The sequence below is a fragment of the Petaurus breviceps genome, unplaced genomic scaffold, assembly GCF_028583685.1.
Source record: "Petaurus breviceps papuanus isolate PSGF00001 unplaced genomic scaffold, PetGlider_PUasm1.0 90556, whole genome shotgun sequence".
NCBI lineage: Eukaryota > Metazoa > Chordata > Mammalia > Diprotodontia > Petauridae > Petaurus > Petaurus breviceps.
In genome coordinates, this window is record NW_027187273.1 from 4204649 (window position 1) to 4224249 (window position 19601).

The 19601-nt window shown below is 41.5% G+C and overlaps 2 protein-coding genes across 9 annotated transcripts in view; both read right to left on the reverse strand.

The window, feature by feature from the left end:
* The window catches only part of PLEKHB2 (pleckstrin homology domain containing B2), a 457251-nt gene that overhangs the window by 190640 nt on the left and 247010 nt on the right, over window positions 1-19601 (reverse strand). The gene's annotated exons all lie outside the window — the stretch shown is intronic.
* The window catches only part of ARHGEF4 (Rho guanine nucleotide exchange factor 4), a 533634-nt gene that overhangs the window by 9481 nt on the left and 504552 nt on the right, over window positions 1-19601 (reverse strand). For all 8 annotated transcript variants that reach the window (XM_069063354.1, XM_069063355.1, XM_069063357.1 and 5 more), the window contains 5 exons: window positions 13544-13723; window positions 7636-7830; window positions 5670-5849; window positions 4270-4502; window positions 1009-1138 (listed from right to left, as the gene is read on the reverse strand). In XM_069063354.1, coding sequence (XP_068919455.1) covers window positions 1009-1138; window positions 4270-4502; window positions 5670-5849; window positions 7636-7830; window positions 13544-13723 — 918 coding nt within the window. The remainder of the gene's footprint in view (window positions 1-1008; window positions 1139-4269; window positions 4503-5669; window positions 5850-7635; window positions 7831-13543; window positions 13724-19601) is intronic.

The window sequence follows — 19601 nt, forward strand, 5'->3', positions numbered from 1 at the left end:
ATACTAGGAAGCCAAGCTTAGTATGCTAATGCTAGAAGGCTTATTTTAAAAAGCAGTTAGCCTTGGAAACTATTATGGGAATTTTTTATTTCCTTTTATTATTCAGGCCTCAGGGTCATTCCTCCTGTAGATTTTGGTTAACCAAGAGTCTGTCTCAATAATAATCTTACCTGACCAAAACCTGTTCCGTAGGACATGAAAATTTACTTAGAGACTTAAGGGTTCTTTAGATAAGAAGCCAGAGGAATAATCTCACCTGTCTCTAACTCCTTGGTGACATGTAAATCCTTTTCAGTTATCCTGTTTGTGAATCCTCTAGAAGTAGTTAATTTGTACCTGACTTAGTTTGTCTGACAAGGTTTGTTTCCTTAGGTAATGTATGAAATTATGACTCCTCGATGTTTAACTAAGTTTGTTCAACTTCTATGACATTGAGGAAGTATGGAATTATGGATCTATTGTCTCTTTAGCTTTTATGGCCCAAAAGGAATGTACAAGATTGCAATACATAAAAGAATGATTTCTCTGTCATTATGACACAATTTCGCCTATAACAAGCCTTGTCAGAATCCTCATGGTAGTTCAGGTTTTCTCTGATGACTGAATCTATGCTTGAGCATAATATTAAAACCTGGATTTTTAGCTCTATAATTTCTATGCTGTGGCAAATATATGTTTAGCAGCCGTTACCTACCACGTGAACTCAGAGGGGAAATATTTCTCTCCTGACAAAAGAGAAGTCTAAAGAGAAGCGTAAAGCACAGGCCACAGAAAAGATGTTCAATAAACATTTGTTGATTTCTCCTTCCAGCACTGACATCTGACTGAGTCCCCTATTAAACCATCATGTATGTCTTGTCTCCTCTGCTTTCACATGGGTGATGACGATTTCTAAAGTAGGTTTCGTGATAATCTGGTTCCTCCTCCAGTGAGGTTTCAGCCAGACTGACCATCGGAGGCCCCTCATAAAAGAAGCATCCACTTAGAGGGATTAGTTGCTCTTTTTACCTCCCAGTCCTCTATTGAACTCTGCCACTGAGCGATTTTATCGATATTTTCAAGTCTCCTCTTCCGCTCATTGATAAGCCGGGCTACGTTTTTCATAGCATTTAAGGCAGCTTCTACATCTTTGAAATCCCTAAAGTGAAAGATATGTCATTAGCAGCGTATCACATACCAGCGATATAAACAATCACAGGATTGCGAATTAAAATCTGTGAAACATTCTTTTCCCCCAAATACCTCAGTGATAACAACTCGCATTTGTGTAGTACTTTAAGGTTTGCAAAATGCTTTCTTTGCAACAAACCTGTGAGATAGATAGGGACAAGGGCTAGGTCTGTGATTTCATTTCTGTAGGGAACTCTCATTTGAGGAGACTCTCTCTATCAATGCAGCTTGGCACCTTCTTGGCAACTTAAAGTCTTTGAGAGTTGTTCAAAGCTCTGAGGGATAAGTGACTTATCCAAGTTTACCAAGTCAGTGTGTCTCAGAGGCAAGACTTGAACCTGGATCTTCCTAGCTTTGAGGCCAGCTCTACCCACTCTACTATGCTGTCTTTCTGAGAAAGACAATACAAGTATTATTATTATTTTACTTTTTGGAGGGGCAACTGGGGGTAAGTGACTCGCCCACGGTCACAAGGTTAGTTTTTGTGTTAAGCATCTGAGGTCGAATTTGAACTCAGGTCCTCCTGACTCCAGGGCTGGTGCTCTATTCGCTGTGCCACCTAGCCACCGGAATACAAGTATTATTATCCTTCTTTTTAGAGATAGTGAAACGGTCTCTGAAAAGGTAAGTGACTTGCCCATAGTCAGCTTATAAGTATTGGAAGCAAGTTTCAAACCTAGGTCTCCTGATTTCAAGTGTAGTGCAGCTAGATGGTGCAGTGGATAGATGAGGGCCTGGAGTCAGGAGGACCTGAGTTCAAATTCAGCTTCAGATACTTCCTAGCTGTATGACCCTAGGCAAGTCACTGAAACCCGTTTGCCTCAGCTTCTTCATCTATAAAATGGGGATAATAATGTCACCTACCTCCCAGGATTATTGTGAGGGTCAAATAGGATAATATTTACAAAATGCTGAGTACAGAGCGTGAGACATAGTAGTTGCTTAATAAGTGTTTGCTTGCTTCCTTCAGTGTTCTCCCACACCATCTTCCAATATTTTATAGTTTACTCACTGTCCCAACTTGAAGCTCTCCTGGGATCTTTAGAGAGAGAGATTTTATTGGCTGGAAGTATCAGCCAAATCAGTTCAGGAAAATTCACAGCCCACTGAAGCAAAAGAACTTTTTCTGCTTTGGGAGAAGTTGCACGAAACCTCAAGCCCTTTCCCATTATCTGTAATCAAAAACCTGCAGTGGCTCCCTATCATAAACCATATACAAACTCAACTTTTCAGGAAGGATTTCAAGGCCCTCCATAATCCAGCCCTCCCCCGACCCTTCCAACCTCAATGTCCCTGCTCTGAAACACACTGTTCCAGCTGGGCTAGTCTTATCCTTGTTCCCTCAACACACCATCCTCACTTTCTCCTTCATAGACTTTACTTTCATGGAATTCTCCGTCCTTCAAGAACTGACTCAGTTATCCAGGCTAAAGGGGCATAAGGCAGGCAGAGATCAGCAGAATCTACAGATAATCTCAACCCTCTTTCTGGATAATAGTTAAAATTGATACCTTTATACCACATAGCTCATCAGAGAAGTTACCAAGTAATATATTTTCTTTCTGGGGGTTACCTCAAAGAAGGAAGGGGGAACTTCTTCACCTGGATAATCCAAAATTTGGATAACTGAGAGCTGAACAAATGCCACGCTGGATTGACATAAAAGAACTGACGCTAGAGTTTCATATTTCTCAGTGAATATCATCAGCAAAATTCCTGTTAATCAGATAAGGAAATCCAGAGGTGTGGCTCTGGAAGCCAGTTGTCCTAGGTGATAACGGCTGGAACACAATGCAGCAGAATTTAATAGTGTATGTGAGCCTAGAGAAGGTAAATGAATCCTCACTGTGCCCCAGTGTTTGCATGTTTTCACTGTGGCTCCCAATGACTACATTACATGGACCACCTTTTATAAATTCCCCTTGAGGATACTTTTACTTTCCCAAAGGTCAGGGTGACCCTCTCTCAGCAGGAAATGCATGACACCACAAAGTCAGGTCACTGAGCCAGGGTGCTCAACTATTTTTGGTGTGTGATACAACCGTGAAGTCCAGGTTATCCCTGCCATGGAGGTGGTCCCTATTCTGCCCAAGCCCTGTTCACCCATTACCAGCCCGGCTATCTTACCTTTATTTGGATTCTATCCTGCCTCTGATAATAGAGCCTTAGCTAATCTACCCTTCTGAAGAGTACTAGAGAAAGTCTCTAGGAACTCACTCTTTGCTCCAAGCTTGACAGGTAGAGGGAGGCAGTCAACACTCAGGAAAGGCTGGGTGACTTGGCAACAACTCCAGGATGCTTTCCTACTTTCCCTTATTGGTACCAACATGTCTCCCTTTTACCACAAGTCAAAAATGGGTGAGACAATTGGGTAGATCTCATGATCTTCTCAATTGAAGTTACCTTTAAGCAATAACGATGATGACAGTATTTATATAATGCTTTAAGGTTTGCAAGGCTCTTTATCACTATTACCTCATTTGATTCTCATAACAACCCTGCTATTATTTTTTTTTGAGGGAGAAAGGCAAGGCAATTGGGGTTAAGTGACTTGCCCAAGGTCACATGGCTAGTTTTTTTTGTGTTAAGTGTCTGAGGTCAGATTTGAACTCAGGTGCTCCTGACTCCAGGGCCGGTGCTCTATTCAGTGCACCACCTAGCTGCCCCCAGTAGATGCTATTATTAACCCCATTTTATAGATGAAGTTGAGGCAGACTGAGGTTAAGTAGCTCACACAACTAGTAACTGTCTGAGGCTGGTGAAAGCAGGTCTTCCTGACTATGGCCCAGTGCTCTGTCCTTTGTGCCACTAGCTGCCTCTGGCTGGGAAATGGTGCCTCAGGCAGAGAGTTTCTCAGAGCTTAGGTCTCTGCTGTCATCTCTCCATTCCTCTTTAAACCTTCCAGTATCTCTGTAGGCCATCAGGTAAATGGTCCATATCACTGGCGTCCTCCAGTGATGCTCACCTGAAACCCAGCTTTTCTTGGCTCTCATGGTTTTGGGGGTGGGAGAAGAGTTGGTCACATGCCTCTTTCAGACGGGGAATCATGGAATTAAAGCAACACCAAATACAACAAGGGTGGACCCAGGGGCGGCTTACCTGTGCTGGGGATTGGTGTACTTGAGCAGCTCGGCCAGCTGCAGGGGATATTTGCAGATCTTCTGCACTGGGGTCAGCAAGAAACCGTCCAGGGAGATGTCAATCATCTTCTGGAGCAGCCGGCAGGCTTCAAAGAAGTACACATACTTGTTGACTTTGGCCAGCTTAGAAAGCTCCACACAGGCATTGGGGTGGTTGTTGCAGTATTCTGAATAGATCTGGAAATCATTTTGCTGCAAGGGAGAAAAAAAAATATTGTGCATTATCATTGTCCCCCATTTGAGCAATGGAGCAGGCAGATTCACAACCAAAGCAGGTAAGTGGTACACTTGGACCTGGAGTCAGGAAGACCTGAGTTCAAATCCTGCCTCAGACACTGGCTGTGTGACGACCAATTCATCTAACCTCATTCAGTTTGAGTTTCCTCATCTGTAAAATTGGGATATAACAGTGTATACTTCTTCCAGGGTTGTTGAGAGGATAGAATGAAATATTTGTAAAGTGCTTCCCCACACTTAAAGTGTTACATAAATGCTAGTTATTATTACTTGGTGTATGGCTGGTAGGATGAGGCCTCATTATCGGACTGGTGTCGAGGGCCGCCAGGGCTCCAAGGAGGTTGTGCCATGCAGCATTATCCACAAGGAGCCAGGTCAGAATGTTGCGTTATCAGTGAAGCCGTATTTCTAGAATAGGTAGGCTTTTCAATAATAAGCATAATATCATCCACTGTTTGGATCAAAAGTCAACAAATATGACAGTACTTTTAAAAAGCTAGAAGTAAGAAGAGTAAGATAGAGACTTAAGGTAAGACTATTAATTATTATAATTTTTGACATTTGTCTTTCTGACACAATTCTGTGTTTTTGCCACTGCAGAGATCAATCTTTGTTTTTTTGGAGGGGGGAGGGCAGGGCAATTAGGGTTAAGTGACTTGCGCAAGGTCACACGGCTAGTAAATGTTAAGTTTCTGAGGCCGGATTTGAACTCAGGTCCTCTTGACTCTAGGGCCGGTCCTCTATTCACTGCACCACCTAGCCACCCCAAGAGATCAGTGGGTTTTTTTTTTTTTTTTTTGCTTTATGGAGAGGGGAGGGCAGGGCAATTGGGGTTAAGTGACTTGCCCAAGGTCACACCACCTAGCCACCCCCAGAGATCAGTCTTTGGAAAACATTTTGTCTACAAACTGGGGAATAGGGAAACCCAACACTGGATCACTTTCCCCATTCACCTCCTTTGCTCCTCCACAGCCGCAGTTTCACTACAATCATTCAGCTGGAGCTGTTCTCTGCATAGCATAGTTCATAGTGTTCTCTCAATCTTTTCTCACACCTCTGAGCACAAGACCAGTTAGCCTGGTTTCAGAAGAGAAAATATGAATAAGCAGCCGGCTCACTTACATATTCTAAGAAACAGGAGCCCAGCTCGCTGAGGTGGGGATGGTCCTTGTTGAACTTCTTCTCCAGCGCCTTCACAAACTTCTTCTGACACTTGTAGATCTCCTCGATGTTTCCAAAGATCGTCTTCAGCTGCTCCTCTGTAAACATGTCCGCCCGCTTGCGGCACTGTTTGATGTAGCCCTGTGTGTGAGACAGACAGGTGAGGAGTGATGCGGGCCAGCGCAGCCGCTAGGACAGGGCTCTGCTTCCCTCCCTTCCCCAGGAGCTGTCCCTGAGCACCCCCATGTGCAAAGATTTCCTCCTTCCTTTGAACTCCTATTGGACTGACTGTCCCCACCACTCATCTTTTGTTTTGACATGTTTAGAGTACTGTGTGAGAGCTCAAATATTGTTAAGTGACTTCACATTTGCACATCTTGTTTCCCCATTTAATCTGCAAATGCCTTGAGGACAGTACCTCCCACAGGGCATAGTAGGTGCTTGATAAATGTTTGCTATATGAATGAAACACAGAAGGGGAGGGAGCTTTGATCCTGTGGGTAAGGATGAGGGTCTGTAAATTTAGACCTTGGATTTATCTGCCCAGGTGAGGGAAAAACATAGGATTGCAGGACTTAGAGCTGGAAAAGACCTTAGATCTCACCTCTGCTACTTAGAAATTGTGTGACTTTGGGTAAATCACTTAACTTCCCTGGACCTCAGTCTCCTTATCTGTACAATGAGGAGATGGGACCAAATGGATTGTGAGGGCCTTTCCAGACCTAGATTTATGATTTTCTATGTCACCAAGAGTAATCCTACATAGAGTTTAATCCTTCATTTTACAGATAGGAAAGTGAGGATAAAGAAGTTAAGTGACTTGTCCAAGGTCATAAAGTAAGTCAAGGAGTAAGTCCCCCAAAAGAAGCCTTCCTAAAGACAAGTAAAGTTCAGTCTTTTTCTCTGAGGGTCCAATCAATGTCACAAAGAGTGTGAGAGAGATTAAGACTGGAATAAAAAAAAAAAGAAATCAAGAATCCACTAAAGATCATTTTGGGACACAGGCCATGGCAGAGGTTCCTTTTATTTCAGAGTCCTGGAGTGAGAGGACCTGAGTTCAAATCCCATTTACCGCTTATACAACCTTGGACAAATCATAGACCAGTATGCTTTGCATTTTTCTCATTTGAAAAATGATGAAGAAAAATGGGCTAGATGGCCTCTGAGGTCCTGCTTCTTGTTCCATACCTAGGATTCTAAGAATACAGGGTTGGAGGGCCCTGGCTGGAATGTTTGCTTGGATAACTGTACTCTGACTCCAAGTTACAGTGGGATATTGTGGAGAGAGCCCAGTACCGTGAATTCTGAGATCAGCATTCTAGTTCTAATTCTGCCTCTAGCTTGGACAGGTTCATCTCTCAGAGACTCAGTTTCCTCATCTGTCAAATGAGAAAATAATGCCCGTTTAATATATTTCACAGGGTTGGATAAAATAAGGTCATGAATATGGAGTTTTTTGTGATGGAAAGGAGGCTTAGAAATCAACTAGCTCTCCCTCTTTATTTTACAGGTGAGACTGAGGGTCAAGGAAGGAAAATGACTTGCTCAAGTCAAACTGATGGTTAATAGCAGAGTGAGGGTGAGAACCCAGACCCCTTGAGCTCTGAAAAAGAGAAGGTGATATACACAAGGATAAGGTCTTGTTCTCACACTCTTTTATTTTTTTTAGAGGGTAATTGGGGTTGTGACTTGCCCAAAGTCACACGGCTAGTAAGTGTGTCAAGTGTCTGAGGTTGGATTAGAACTCAGGTCTTCCTGACTCCAGGGCCGGTGCTCTATTCACTTTGCCACCTAGCCACCCCTGTTCTCACACTCTTACTAGCTTTTAGGCCAACCCTAGGGGTCAGTCACTGTTGTGCCACTTCAGAAATGAGAGCTGGAGAGCCCTGCCGACTTGGCCCCCAAGGGCACCTCCCCATCCAGTCACCTCACAGATGTCCTTCAGGTGTTTGATGTAATCCTTCTCAGTGCTGATGATCTCATTTATCACATTGGTCCTCATCTGGTCCTTGCTGGTCTGTGCCGTGCCTTGGCGCCGGGAGATGCTGCCAGTGTCTGCCTCTTTGCCGTCCTCGGCCTTAGCAGGGTAGTCTTCCATGGGCTCATCCTGGTTGACCCGAAGCTAAATTGAAATTCACAGAGCAGTCAGGACCGTGGTTCCCACATGCTGGGGCATATCCAGGGGTGTGCTGGAGTCTGATTGAACCAGCTCAGGAAAGCCAAATATTAAATTGTCAGTGATGGCATTTATACCTCAGACACTGATCAACTCTACAAATCAGGCCTTGATTTATTGTTTTGTTGATTGCCTATATTTTAAAAAGTGATGAAAAAATGTCAGTGACGCAGATTAAATTTAAAAGTGTGTTATGTATACCGTTTTCATTTTTTGGGGGAAGTGAGAGCCAGCTGTTAAACATTTACCAGCACAACCCTGGGTATGTTTATGGCCTGGACTTTCATGTACAATTTAACATTTCTGGAAAAGCTGTGAATATTATTCTTAATCCATAGATGGATGTTTGGCATTCATTCATTCATTCATTCATTCATTCCCCCATAATTGGTGGGGTGATGGGGAGGACTTTTAGCTTAAGCTAGGGCATCCCCTAAAGGAGCAATGCCTCTCCAGCCCCAAATGTGACTATGACCTTCTCTTTAGTAAAGACTTGTTTGCAAAGTGAGCTGAATTTACTCCCACCCTCCACTTCTTTCCCAACTCATCTGTTCTCTTAGTTGATAACTATTAGTGTATGATACCCATCTATTCTAATGTTCACTAATGATTACCCTTCTGTGGTAATATAGTGAAAGGCTAACAGTAGAATTTCAGATACCGTGGCAGGGTCTGTGGGAAAATACTCTGGGGTTGGGGACCTTTTAAAAGACTCCCTCCTTTCATGCCATGTAGGCAGTCATCTATTCTGCCCATGCAGAGGGCCAGACCTGGTTGTAATTCTCATATTTCCCTGACTAAGGTGACTCTGGTCCCATTCAAGATTGTAGTCAGGGTGATCAATCAGTCAATCAATAAACATTTATTAAGAGCTTTTTACGTGCCTCAGCACTAAGGATGTGAAAAGAAGCAAAGATACAGTCCTTGCCCTCAGGGAGTTTCCAGGCAGGAAAAAGCACCAGTTCCAGAGAGTCTGTGACATGAGGTGAGGGCAGCGTTTAAGGTCACTGAAACTGCAGTAGACAGGTACTACGGAGTGTCAAAGATAAGACGTACCCTGATCAGTCACGCTCTGATTCTGTAGATTAGAGTGTTCAGACTTCTCTGTTTCTTCTCTGTTCTTGCAGGGTAAGAACTCAGCAAAATTAGGAAACTGCCATCTCCTTTGCTGTAGCCTTTCCCCGAACCCTCTGCTTTCCCCTCCCTATTATGTACACCAGCACTCATTCCTCCAGCTTTCCCTTTCCTCCTCCCTTATATTAAAACCCCACACTTCAGGAAGGACCCGACATCTGATATGTGTTAGGATGAATTAAAGTCACAGGATGATAGATTGAGAGGGAAGGAATCTTAGAAGTCATTTAGTCCAACACCTTTATCTCATTGTTGAGGAAAATGAGACCTAGAGAGAAGTAACTTGACCAGGGTTACTCAGGTCCTGAAAGCCAGGTCCTCTAACTCCAAAGATTCTGTCTCTATAAGTTTCAATATTTCTTTTCTGGGAGAAATTTACATTTTGGCCTGATTTCTGGCTGTGGATTGGTCAAAGGTGTTCCAGGCATCAGTCATCAAAATGATGATGGGTAGGATTTGGGTGCAGGAGGTCTCCCAGAGAGCCCCTTTTGATAGAAAGAGAGAATTAATTTACACAGAATGTAGATGGATCTTAAGTTCCAGCTCTGGGGGTTCTGGCATGATCAGGTCTGCTTGGACTTGGGTTGTGTATTGGAGGATGGAGGGTGGAGGGAGGAAAATGTAAAGAACTATCATAATGAAAACCAACTATTTTGGAGGCAGAATGTCCCATTGTTTTTGACTTGATTTCACCAACCTTTGTATACCTTTTCCTGAAAGGGTTATATATGCTAGATGCCTATTTTATTTTTTTTAAATTAAAGAAGTGTTGAAATTATGCATATATTATTACTTTGAGATCTTTAGGGAGAGAATTTCACAAGTCCCTTTGTGAACATCCCTGACAGATATCCCTTAGCTTTGTAAATCACTGACCTAGAATCAGAGATCCTAGGGACTGGAGAGAAAAGACCAAGGATTGTAAGGTATAAATGAAGAGGAAAGGAGGGAGGGAGAGGGCTGAGTACTAGGGATAAAGTGGGGGGAGCTCTGGGAATTAGAGGGTGTGTGGAGATTCCATGGGGAAAAACTGGCCTTGGAGTTAGTTTGGGAGGGAGGCTACAGTTTTTAGTCAGACAGTCAGAAGTTTGGGGTAAATTAGTCTATAAAATCCAGATGTTTTCTCATAAATAACCAGCAGGTGGCAGCCAAGTAGAGACAATGGATTTATACTTTCAGCTCCCTCAATGTTACTTGGTGAAACGGGAAGAAAACATTATGTATGTTATTCTGATGCCAATAAAGCTGTTTATGAGCAGAATTGCAATGCTTGGCATTTTGAGGTCAATCACTAGGCATGCAGTTATGTGTACCTCTGGGTAAACATTCTTGGATTTCATCATATGACTTGGAGGGTATCAGGAAGACTCCCCCTATCCACTTTTCAAACACATGGACCCCCATAGTCAGTCACAGGGCTTGAAAAACTTAAAAAAAAAATAATTATAGTTTCATTTTTTTCACTTAAGAATAGACCTTTCCAGACTCCTCTTTTGAAATACAAATACTCTGGGGGTTGGTAATACATTTAGTATCTACCACTAAATTGTGTCCATTCATAGTAACAGGAATGTCCAGGGAGAAACCTGAGTTTGCTGCTGAAATGGAGGGAAATAGCACCCAGAGAAGAGGTAGAGTGGGTGTGAGAGGATGACGAAGGCAAAATGATCCTCTATAAAGCATGGTTTCAGTAAAATGATGCTATCAGGCTTTGTCAAACACAGAGGAGTCCTAAGTGCTTGGAACACCAGAGTTCAAGTATCACGATACTCTGGCACATACTCCACTCTGGGTAAGTCACTGAACCTCTCAGTGCTCTAGGCAGCTCTCTAAGACTAAAAATTGCAGAGGAGATGCATTGATTGACGATGTTCTCTTTTTTTTTTTTTTTGGGAGGGGGAAGGCAGGGCAATTGGGGTTAAGTGACTTGCCCAAGGTCACACAGCTAGTAAAGTGTTAAATGTCTGGGGCTGGATTTGAACTCAGGTCCTCCTGACTCCAGGGCTGGTACTCTATTCACTGCACCACCTAGCTGCCCCTAGAATGTTCTCTACACCTACAAGGAAAGTACTCACCAGTCATGTTTAATAGAAGTTAAGGTCAAAGTGGAAGCTTGAAGTTTGACATGGAAGTTTGACACAGTCACAGGAGTTGTATGTATGTTTGTGCGTGTGTGTGTGTGTGTGTGTGTGTATGTAAGTGGCCACATCTGCTCAACACCACAAACTTAGAAACAAGGTCATTTTTACTTTGGTCCCAGAACACTTCTGTTAAAATCATCCTTTCCTATAGATTTGCCTTCCCTTTCTTCTTCCTTCCTTCCTTCTTTCCTTCCTCCGTCTTAGTGACATGCAGATAACTGCAATGTGCAACATTACAAGAAAAAATGGATTAGAGAATGGTGAAACAAAATCCTAGCTAAGTGAGACACAAGGAAGATAAATGTTAATGGGAGAGACTTGGCCTTTATGGGACATTATCGTAGGAAGGCCAGTGTAAAGACATTGAGAAAGGAGATGGATCTGAGTGAAGAGAAACAATGGGGGACAATGGATTGTGGGTGCCTGTGCCCAAACATGATAGTGCTAGATGCCTAAGGGAAACTATGGAGAGCATGACTGAACATTTTCCCTCACACAAATTGTTTACTTAAAATGGGGGTACAGCTATGTTGGAAAGCAAAGCCTGGGGCTATGATTCAGCAGGATTCTGAATCATACCAATTGCCAACGGTTCAGTAGTCAAGATGCACTAGGAAATGGAGAGGAAAGATTGCTTAGTCTCAGGAAGAAAAGGATGATGGAGATTGGGTGGGGGCAGACATATATGGGCTCTTTGACCTTAACTTATACATGGCTCAGTGGCAAAGAAAATAATATATCTCCATTTGAATGAGGATTATAGATTCCAGGGTACTGTGTCCAAGGGAAAGGAAGGAGAAAACAGAGTTGATCTTATTCATAGGGAACAACTTACCCTCAAATATCTCTCTTGTCTGGCCTTTAAAAAGGTGGCTAAACATCAGCAGTCATGTTTATTATATCAGGTTTATTTCTTTGTGTTATCAAGATCCTAATTTTTTAAATTTAATTTTAATTTTTTTATTTTACAAATAAAAATCTACCTTTTCTTTCTCCCACCTCCCTCTCCTCCCGACAAGTCTCTCATTAAGAAAACAAAAGGGAAAACTTCCCTAACATCTGTTACAAACATGTATAGTCAAGTAAAACAAATTCCTACATTGGCAACATCCAAAAATGTATACCTCAGTCTGTACTCTGAGTCCATCCCCAGTATCAGGAGGTGGATAGAATGTTTCATAATGCAGCCTCTGGAATCACGGTTGGTCATTGAATGGCCATTGATCAATGTTCCTAATTCTTTCAAAAGTCGCTTGTTTTTACACCGTTGTTGCTGTGTAAATTGTTGTCCTGGTTTTGTGCAATCTCTGTCTCAGTTCATGTTAAGTCTTTCCAGATTCCTCTGAAAGTTTTCCTTTTATCATTTCTCACAGCACAATAGCATTTCATCACATTCATATAATATAACTTGTTCAGACATTATTCATTTGATGGGCTTCTCCTCACTTTCCAATTTTTTGCCATCACAAAAAGAGCTGCTATAAATATTTTTGTACATAGGGGTCTTTTCCCTCTTTCTCTGATCTCTTTGGGGATACCAACCTCAATCTGGTATTTCTGGGTCAAAAGATATGTCCATCTTAATAGCTTTTTGGGCATAGTTCCAAATTGTTTTCCAGAATGGCTGGACCAATTCACAGCTCTGCCAACAGGGCATTAATGCACCTGTTTTTCCCACAGCCCCTCTAGCATTTGTCATTTTCCTTTTTTTGTCAACTTTACTGATCTGAGGGGTGTGAGGTGGAACGAAGCTCCTTATTTTAAATGCAGCTGCCTCAGAGGGGCAATATATTATCTGTTATCAGCCATAAACCTCTTGATGTATATTAATTTATGATCTGCTTTTCCACTGATAGCTGGGATCAAGGCTCTGAGAGAATGGGCATTGCGATTTGGGCTAGGATAGAAGGAACTAAAGTGCAATTCATTCTTGTATATTCAGCAAATAACACAGTGACTAGCACATAGTAAGCTCTTAATGGCTTCTTGGTGACTGATTGACAATTCTGTAGCTTTGGACACTGACTAGAAAAGGCAGTCCTGGGTAGGTGCGGGGCACAGTGGCAACATAAAGGCACCAGGAAAGAACAGCACTGAAAAGAGAGATAGGAGACACAGGAGACCAACTTCCATCTACTTTCTATAATTTTGTTGCAGATTATCCTGGATGGGACAAATTCAGGTGGTAACATTTAAGAGCATAAAAAAATGAGAAATCTTAGGGTGCTATTTCAGAGCAGAAGTACTAAAGAAGAACATCTCTTGTGTATTGAAAATGGAACAGATCCTGAAGGAATCACCCCCCTGATTTATTTATGCTGGCAGAGCACAGGGAGGAGAAAGATGCTAGTGGCCACAAGTGAACACCAATGTTTAAGTCTTACCCGGACAAAGCTGGCAGGAAACCAGCCCTCGCCGTCCAGGATCCGCCCCCACCACCATTCTTTGTTGGTTGCGTCCATCACTTCAATGACATCTCCAGCCTTGAATCCCAGTTCTTGGTCGTCCATGGTGACATGGTCCCAGAGTGCCTCAGCGTAGACCACACTGCCATCACTGATAAGCTGTGGACAGATCCAAAAAGAACACTGATAAGTAAAGACTCAACCACAACAACCAACAAATTATGTACCTACTGTGTGTAAAACACTACTACTGACAATGTAGGGGTACAAAGACATATAAGACATGATTCTTGTCCTTGAGGAATTGATAGTTAAATAGACATGAAACAATAAAAAAATCATTAAGTCCTAAATGTTGATTCAGATTTCTAAGAGTTGTAGAATATCATACAATCACAGGTTTGGAGATGGAAGAAATCTCAGAAAACATCTAGTTCAGGGGTGGGGAACCTGCAGCCTTGAGGCCACATGTGGCTCTCTAGGCCCTCAAGTGTGGCCCTTTGACTGAATCTTCACTTGAGGCCCTAGAGGTCCACATGTGGCCTTGCGACTGCAGGTTCCCCTTCCCTGAAATACAACCACCCCATTTCATAAACTGAGGAATCTGAGGCTGATAGAAGTTAAATAACTTGTCCAAGATCACCCAACTAGTAAATAGGGAAGCAAGGATCTGAACCCAGAGCCTTTGACTTCATTTCAGAGGAAGGAGGCAGTGATAGTTGGAAAAGTTAAGGAAGGCTTCCTAAGTAAGGTAAGACTTGAAAAGTGGGCAGGATTTACATAGCTTGAGCAATGCCAAGTAAAGTTAGCAGAACAAAAATATTCTTCCAGATATCACAGATTATTTCACTTTTTTTTTGAGGCTGGTTTCTAGTATCTCATCCAAGCTGGACATGTAACAGTCACTCATAGGCACAATCTTACTGTGAGATGATCAGCATAGAAGCTTTGACCCATTCCATTTCTGACTTGGGCCCCTCCTTAGGCAGGCTGGTGGCTCCCAGTGGATTCAGGGTAGACAACTGGTCAGTTTTATTCCTACTGGAGCTCAGAACTGTCCAGCTCAAGTGATCCTTCAGTTTCAGCCTCTACTCTTAGTAGGGTTATAGGGGTGGACTGCCACACCAAGCACAATTATTTTTGAGAGAGGAACACAGGACTGAACACACAGTGGGTACCCAACAAAGGTTTGCTGAGTTGAAACTCTTTTCATGTTTCTCCAAGGAGACAGGTGGGGTCAACAAAAGCTACCTTCACAAAAGCAAAAGTAAATTCTTTGAGCAGAACAAAGGTATGAAGACAAAATACACTCAGAAGATAGAAATACAGATAAAAGCCATAGTGAACATGATTCTCCACAGCAAAGAACGTCAAAGATGGTGGCATGTAGTACCATTTTCTTTTTTTAATCATATTTTATTTTCCCATTACACATAAAGACAATTTTTCACATTCATTTAAAAATGTTTTTGAATTCCAAATTTTCTCTCTCCCTCCCTCACCTGAGAAGTAAGCAATTTGATATGGATTATACATGTTCAATCATGCAAAACCTATCATTGTATTAGTCAAGTCATGAAAGAAGATAGAGACCCAAAGAAAAAAATCACACAAAAAAATACAGAAAGTGAAAAATAGTATGCTTCAATAGACGTAGTAGTATTTTCAATGTGGACATTGTTATTATTATAGCAAGTGTATCAAAGATGGCAGCATGCAGGACTATTTTCTTTATTTTTTTATTTTTTGCTTTTTGGAGGGGTAAGGCAGGGCAATTGGGGTTAAGTGACTTGCCTAATGTCACACAGCTAGTGTTAAATGTCTGAGGCTAGATTTGAATTCAGGTCCTCCTGGCTCAGGGGACAGTGCTCTATTCACTGTGCCACCTAGCGGCTCCTCCTAATTTTCTTCTTTTCTCATGTAGTAGATGCTACCAGATTCCTATGTCTGAGGAAGATGAGGAAATGACTACTTTCATTTGTCAAGAGACTCACAAGTTAGCTGACCAATAGAAGTTAACCCATACAAAGCAACTGACGGTCTCACTAACTTTCCTGTTTACAAAATCGCCCCAGAGAATGAAAGACACTGGTTCTGGAGTCAAGAACATCTGAATTCAAATCCAGTCTCGGACACTTCCTAGCTCTCTACTAGCTTGTAAGCTAGGGAAGTCCCTTAACTTCTGTTTGCCTCAGTTTCCCCACCTATGAAATGGAAATAATAATAGTCCCTACCTCCCAGGGTTGCTGTGAAGATCAAATGAGATAACAATTTTAAAGCACTTAGCACAATGCCTGACTATATGAATGCTAGCTATGATGATGATGATGATGATGATGATGATGATGATGATGATGCTGTCACCACTACCAGGGATACCCTGGAAAAAAGCGTTCCTGCTAAACTACTCTTCTCATCATCACATCCATCCAATACTCCTGGGCACACCTTCTGTGTATGTGACAGCAGGGACTGTATCTTTGTATCCCTAGTGCTCAACACAATGCCTAGCATACAATAGGAGCTTAATAAATGTTTACTTACTGACTGCCAATATTCTGATAGCACTTTCCATATTGGGAGCTTCTATTCCATCAGACTAGTCTTCTTACTGCCCCTTGGATAATATACCCATCCTATCTTTCCTCTATTTACATTTGCCATTTCTCTTGCTTGAAATTCCCTCCCCCAGACTATTTTCTTTTTGTTTATTTGTTTTGTTTTGTTCCTTTCTCATGGTTTCTCTCATTTGTTCTAATTCTTCTATACAACATGACTAATGTGAAAATATTTTTAATAGGAATGTATATATAAAGCTTACGTGAGATTGTATGCCGTCTTGGGGAAGAGGAGAAAATTAAAAACTTATGGAAGTGAATGTTGAAAACTAAAAATAAATAAACTTACAAAAAATATTCCCTGCCCAATCCCTTCTGTCTATTCAATTCCTAGGCATCCTTCAAGACCCAACCAGGATCCATCTCTGCCATAAAGCTTTGCCAGACCATTCAAGCTCTATAATACTTTACTGCTCATTTGTTCTATTACTTTGTCCTCTGTTGCTCTGTTTCATGTATCTTTTCTCATTAACTACACAAGTGTAGTTAGTAATCCTACCTGATGGCAGGAATCCCTGTCCCCCTATCTCTTGCATTTTCTATGGCATTTCACAATCAGTCAGTACTTTAAAGGATCTTATTGATTGAATGCCAGGTTTTAGGGAATCACCAAACTGCACATTAGTATTGCCGATGAGCTGGAACAGCTAAAGCATCCAAAAAAGTATGCCAGCTTGGCACGAGGTTCTGAACCCTTGTTTAGTCATGAGCAGGTTCAGGTCCATTTTTGTCCATGTTTAGTTTTGAACCATTATAAAAAGATTTTATTTATGGAAGGCTAGATTTCAGAGCTGAAAGGGAACTTCTGTAGGGGTTCTTAAACTCTTTTTTAAAAATGTCACAGGCCCTGTTGGGAGTCTGGTGAAGCCTATCCATTTACAGAATAAATTTTTAAAAAGAATAAAATAAAATACATAGGATTAAAGAGGGAATCAATTATACTGAAATACAGTCTGTCTGTCTATCTATCTATCATTTATCAGTCTCTAACAAGTTCATAGATTCCAGGTTAAGAATCCTTGATCTAATCCCAATCCCACATTTTACATAAGTGAAAACTAAGGCCCAGAGAAGTTAAATAACTGACTTAAAGTCACATAGGTAGCAGGTTATCCACTTGACCTAGTGGACAGAAATCTAGCCTTGAAGTCAGGAACTGGATAAAATAAAAATAAACTAACCTATAGCAAGCCACAGGGGTGGCATGGTCCCTTTTCCTACCAGAAGCTAAGACCTAAGCCAAGTCTTGCTTCCTTCATAGAGCCTTCCCTAAATATACTTTTGATTCCCTATTTTTAAAAATCTCTTTTAGTGTTTTAATTTTGAGCACCTGACTACTATATTTGCATTGTTCTTGGTTTCTTGCATTTTAGCTCTTTCACTGAGTACTCTATAAGCTCCCTGAGGGCAGAAACTGTGTCTTGTCCTTTTGTATTCACTATAGTGCCTGGCATGGGATCAAACATATTGTAAATGCTCAGTTGTTGAATAACTAACTGACTGACTGATATGTTCTTTGCTCCATCTGGGTTAATCTCCCAACTATCTTCCAGGGCAATCTGGAAGACTTGATCTTTCTAGGTCTTAGGACCTTCATTTAAAACAGACACATTCATATTTATACCCTTTACCACACAGGGGTGCCATGATGATTGTGAAAACTTTAGTGTGATAAAAACATTAGATAATATTATGATTTAGGTGAAACCATGCAAAACTTCAATATGGTAGGTAGGAGTTTCGTAGCAACCCCCTGCCACTTGGAATTTAGAGAATGCCTAGTTATCTGGATGGATATTGTATCACCACCATTATTCCTACTGCTGACATAAAACATTTAATAACACTGACTGTTGGTGTATGTGTAGGCCAGGTAACACACCATGGAAGATATTTAAGCATAACAGCACTAAAACCTTTTTCAGGAGGTCCCTTATACACACACAAAAAGGAAGCAAGGTAAGTAACACATGATTTATAAGTGGAGGGGCTAGTGTTAACAGGGGAGATACAGGTGTAAGTATGAGTCACAGGTGGAGAGGTATTCACTTCTCAAGAGCAGGGACCCTATATTCTTCTGTGTTCCTCATAGCCAAGGGGAACTCAATTTATAATCTGTTTTTACTGAAATTTTTTGCTTAGCACAGTCCCTGGAACCTATTGGTGATTAATAAATAACTGTTGATCAACTGATTGATAAAAACAATTGATTTCATAAATATAGAATGGCAAAAAACTTAGTAGAGTCAAATAGAAGAATGTATCCCTTTAATATAGTGTGAAACATTGGACTTCAGATTGAAAGACCTGCATTAGAGTCTCGTCACCTATTATTACCTATTTGGCCTTTGGCAGGTCACTTAATGGCCCTGAGCTTAACCTCAGTGCCCCCTCCTGTAAAATGGGCATATTAGTACTTGCCTTATTTTCCTCAAAGGGCTGTTGTGAGGATTCAGTGAAATAATTTATATATTATATACATACCATATGTATATGTGTGTGTGTATATATATATATGGAGACAGACACACACACACACAGACAGCAAGAGTCAGAGGGACAGAGAAACCCAAAGAGAATCAATATAACATAGTAGGCCATCACTAAATACTTGAAACTTGACTTTTCCAATTGTCAGTTACTGGCATTTGGGCAGTTGTTTTAGTCAAGGGGAAAGACCACTTTGAGAACTGGGGTAAAGGAATGAAAAATATAGTATTCACCTAAGAAGAGAGCACAGACTCTGTAGCAGAATGGCTATATGAGCGGGAGAATGATTAAGTGTTGTAAGTTATTAATGTAGTCATTATGCATTTGGAAATCAAAAGCCAATGACAGGATATGAATTTCTTCAGCTTTCTAAAGGGTTTAGGACTGGAGTTTGGCTCTGAACCAAGTCTCCAGATATAATCCCTTTTTGAAACTATCTTTTATCTTTTTCTACCCACCTCATCACTCAACCAAAACTGCTATCATAAAAATTACCAGTCGTCTCTTAATTGCCAAATCTGATGGTCTTCTCTCATTCTTCTCTACCTATCAACTGTATTGGAAGCTGTTGAACACCCTCTCTTCCTGGTTATTCTCTCCTCTCTAGGACTTTTCCATCTCTATCCCATCAACCTTTTCACTTTCGAGATTTCTTCACCCCTGTATCCCCCTCTTCCACCTGGTGAATTCCTGACCAGAACCACCATTTAAGGAAGAACCAAGGCCAGCTACGCTCACTTTTCTCCTGGCTCCACTCCTGACTCTGCGTGGGTTTCTCTATCTCACTTCCTGCTTTTTAGCCCCTTTTTATGTGTTGTCTTTCCTCATTAAAGTGAAAGTTCCTTGAGGACAGGGATTTTCTTTCTTCCTTCCTTTCTTTCCTTCTTTCTTTCTTTCTTTCTTTCTTTCTTTCTTTCTTTCTTTCTTTC